This window comes from Exserohilum turcica (assembly GCF_000359705.1).
Source record: "Exserohilum turcica Et28A unplaced genomic scaffold SETTUscaffold_13, whole genome shotgun sequence".
Classification (NCBI taxonomy): Eukaryota; Fungi; Ascomycota; class Dothideomycetes; order Pleosporales; family Pleosporaceae; genus Exserohilum; species Exserohilum turcicum.
The window spans coordinates 411772-414137 of record NW_007359948.1 but is presented as its reverse complement, the minus strand read 5'-3'; the positions used below and the strand labels follow the sequence as shown (position 1 = coordinate 414137).

At 41.5% G+C, this 2366-nt stretch overlaps 1 protein-coding gene across 1 annotated transcript; it reads right to left on the bottom strand.

The window, feature by feature from the left end:
* Positions 1–11: 11 nt before the first annotated feature.
* SETTUDRAFT_26394 (uncharacterized protein) lies at positions 12–400 on the bottom strand (the record flags this gene model as incomplete). Its single annotated transcript, XM_008024669.1, has 1 exon — positions 12–400. A coding segment is annotated over one exon (389 nt), but the record flags the coding sequence as incomplete, so codon positions are not given.
* Between the last annotated feature and the right edge of the window lie 1966 nt (positions 401–2366).

The following is a 2366-nucleotide window of genomic DNA, read 5'->3' as shown; positions in this document are numbered from 1 at the left end:
GCTGGAAAAACGAAAAAATCTGTTCTGGGTCCCAATCTGAAAGCTCTTCAGACTGTTCGCGGAGGTGGAGGATAGACGCCTGTTGAGGCTGCTCAAGACGATCCCATACGTAATCGAAGGCATCAGCTCCTGTGAGCTGGTCGGATCGGAGTTTAGCTCGGATAGACGGTAACCATGTGCGCAGCGTGTGCGGTTTGCCGTCGAACTTGGGCGGGTCTGGTAGGCGCACTCGGACTCGCGTCTGAGCGTCGTTCGGGTGCTGGCGGGACTGAAGCTGGAGCTGGAGCTGGGCGACGCTGTCGCGCAGGGAGGTAATCTCTGATCGCTGGTTCTGGAGCTCTTGCTGGAGCTGCTGTACGAGCAGCAGAAGAGCGTTCTGGTTCTGGCTGGGGCTGGACATAGTTCTGGTGGATAGTAAAAAATTTTCTGGCGAGGGCTAGACGCTTGTCTGATCTCCTCTTAGCTAGCTGGTGATCGAATACAAAATGTAAGGGGCTCGACCCCGGAGGGTAGTCTTAAGCTCGGGAGCACGATCGGACAGGCCAAGGTAACTAGATTGTATTCGATAGAGAGCTAAGCTCTCGGCTACGTAGCTATCTATATACAATGCTGGTTGCTAGGGTAACAATCGGGCCAGGCAGGTGGAGTAAACGAGGTCGTAGACGAGTATGGGAGGCGAAGGGCGTTTAGCCCGTTACAGCAACACCATCTGCACCTTCCTAAAACAGACCCACCCACTTTAACGCGTAATAACTCTACTACTATAACTCTAATTAATAAAGCGCTTATAGTAGTTAATACGTAAAATCTTAAAAAACGACTTTTATATAGAGTAGCTACAAAAAAGTTTAGTATTATATTATTAACGTTAACGCGCCACTACTATAAATAAACCTAGTCCTATACAGCCGCTATAGAAAATATAAAATTACTTACTATATAATATAAAGCTAAGCTTCTAAAGTATATATAGAAGCTCTCTAGTTATAGGCTTACACCTACTAGGTCTATAATAAAATTTTTTGTGTGTTACACGGGGGTCGGCTATACTTCTCTGGTCTTAGTCCGGGTTAGGGCGAGTAGACTAAAGCGGTAGTCCGTGTAATTGTTTGCGAAGTGCTATGTGGAAAAGAGTTATAGGATTTAACCAAAAGAATAAACAATTAATTCTATACTAAGATAGAATAACTAGTATCAATCTGTGTAAGAGATGAACTATTCTAAAGAGTTGACCACAACGAGTATAATAATGAGATCCGACACATTCTTATACCTATTGCCTCTGGTCCTAACATCTGTCCCAGCCTTCGGCATCTCTGATGTCGCTGGCATCCCTAGATGTCCTGGCATCCCCTGAGGAACTGGCATCTCCAGATTCCCTGTCTTGGCGAGATGCCAAATCACGTGACCACGCCCCGCGTTGATCATTACCTTCTGACGTGGACGTCCATAGGCTCCTTGCCTTCCATCTGTTGTCAAGGAGAGAATCCTTCCTGTTACCTTGTAACATTGTGTTAAATATTGCAGAATAGGAGCTATTAGATAGCTAAGTTATACGCTTTCTAGACTGCAACACTACTAACCTTACTATTAAATACACTACTAGGATAGACCGCAATTATTACGAAGCTAATAGTTATAATAGTTATTAATTATATTTTAATCTTATCTTTAGGAAACTTAATAACTACGACGTTGCGCTGCATAACATCTGTTATGGGCGAGAGAGGCCTAACTAACGAGTATGCATTCACCTATTGTACAGAAGAAGAAAGATATAGAAAAGAACTATCTAGAGGGCCCTTCTTTTATAGTTGTTACTTATACAAACGCTTAGACCTTTAGTCTTTCTTCTTACTTAAGCTTATTTATACGTAGCTAACTACGTTATTTAGTTATATAACTAAAGTTATGTAATTTACTACTATGTAACCTATAGGTTATACCTCTCTAGCGTAGCCCTTTACAATACTCCCCTCCTTTACCTTGTCTAATATCACGTGCGTATTCTTTAGTCTTCTTTTCCTTTCTCTCTATCTGTTTGCTATTATATATTTAGCGTCTCGTACGGTTAAAGTAAAGGCAAATAGTGAAGGTAAGAGAGAGTTAGGCAACAGTGCTATATAGCAAACGCTGTCTAGCGAGCATAAATACTCTTCTTCCTCTACCTACTACTTGTTTCCTCTATCCCTTTAGCTTTAACTTTTCTCTTATTGTAGTTACTTTCTTAAGTCTTCTTGTACTATAGCTAATTGTAGGATATAGGCTAATAGCTAGGTCAACGCCTTACGTTTCTACACAAATAGTAAAGTTAATAACACTATTAAGTAGGTAACTACTTAGATCTTTAATATTGCTTATTAGTT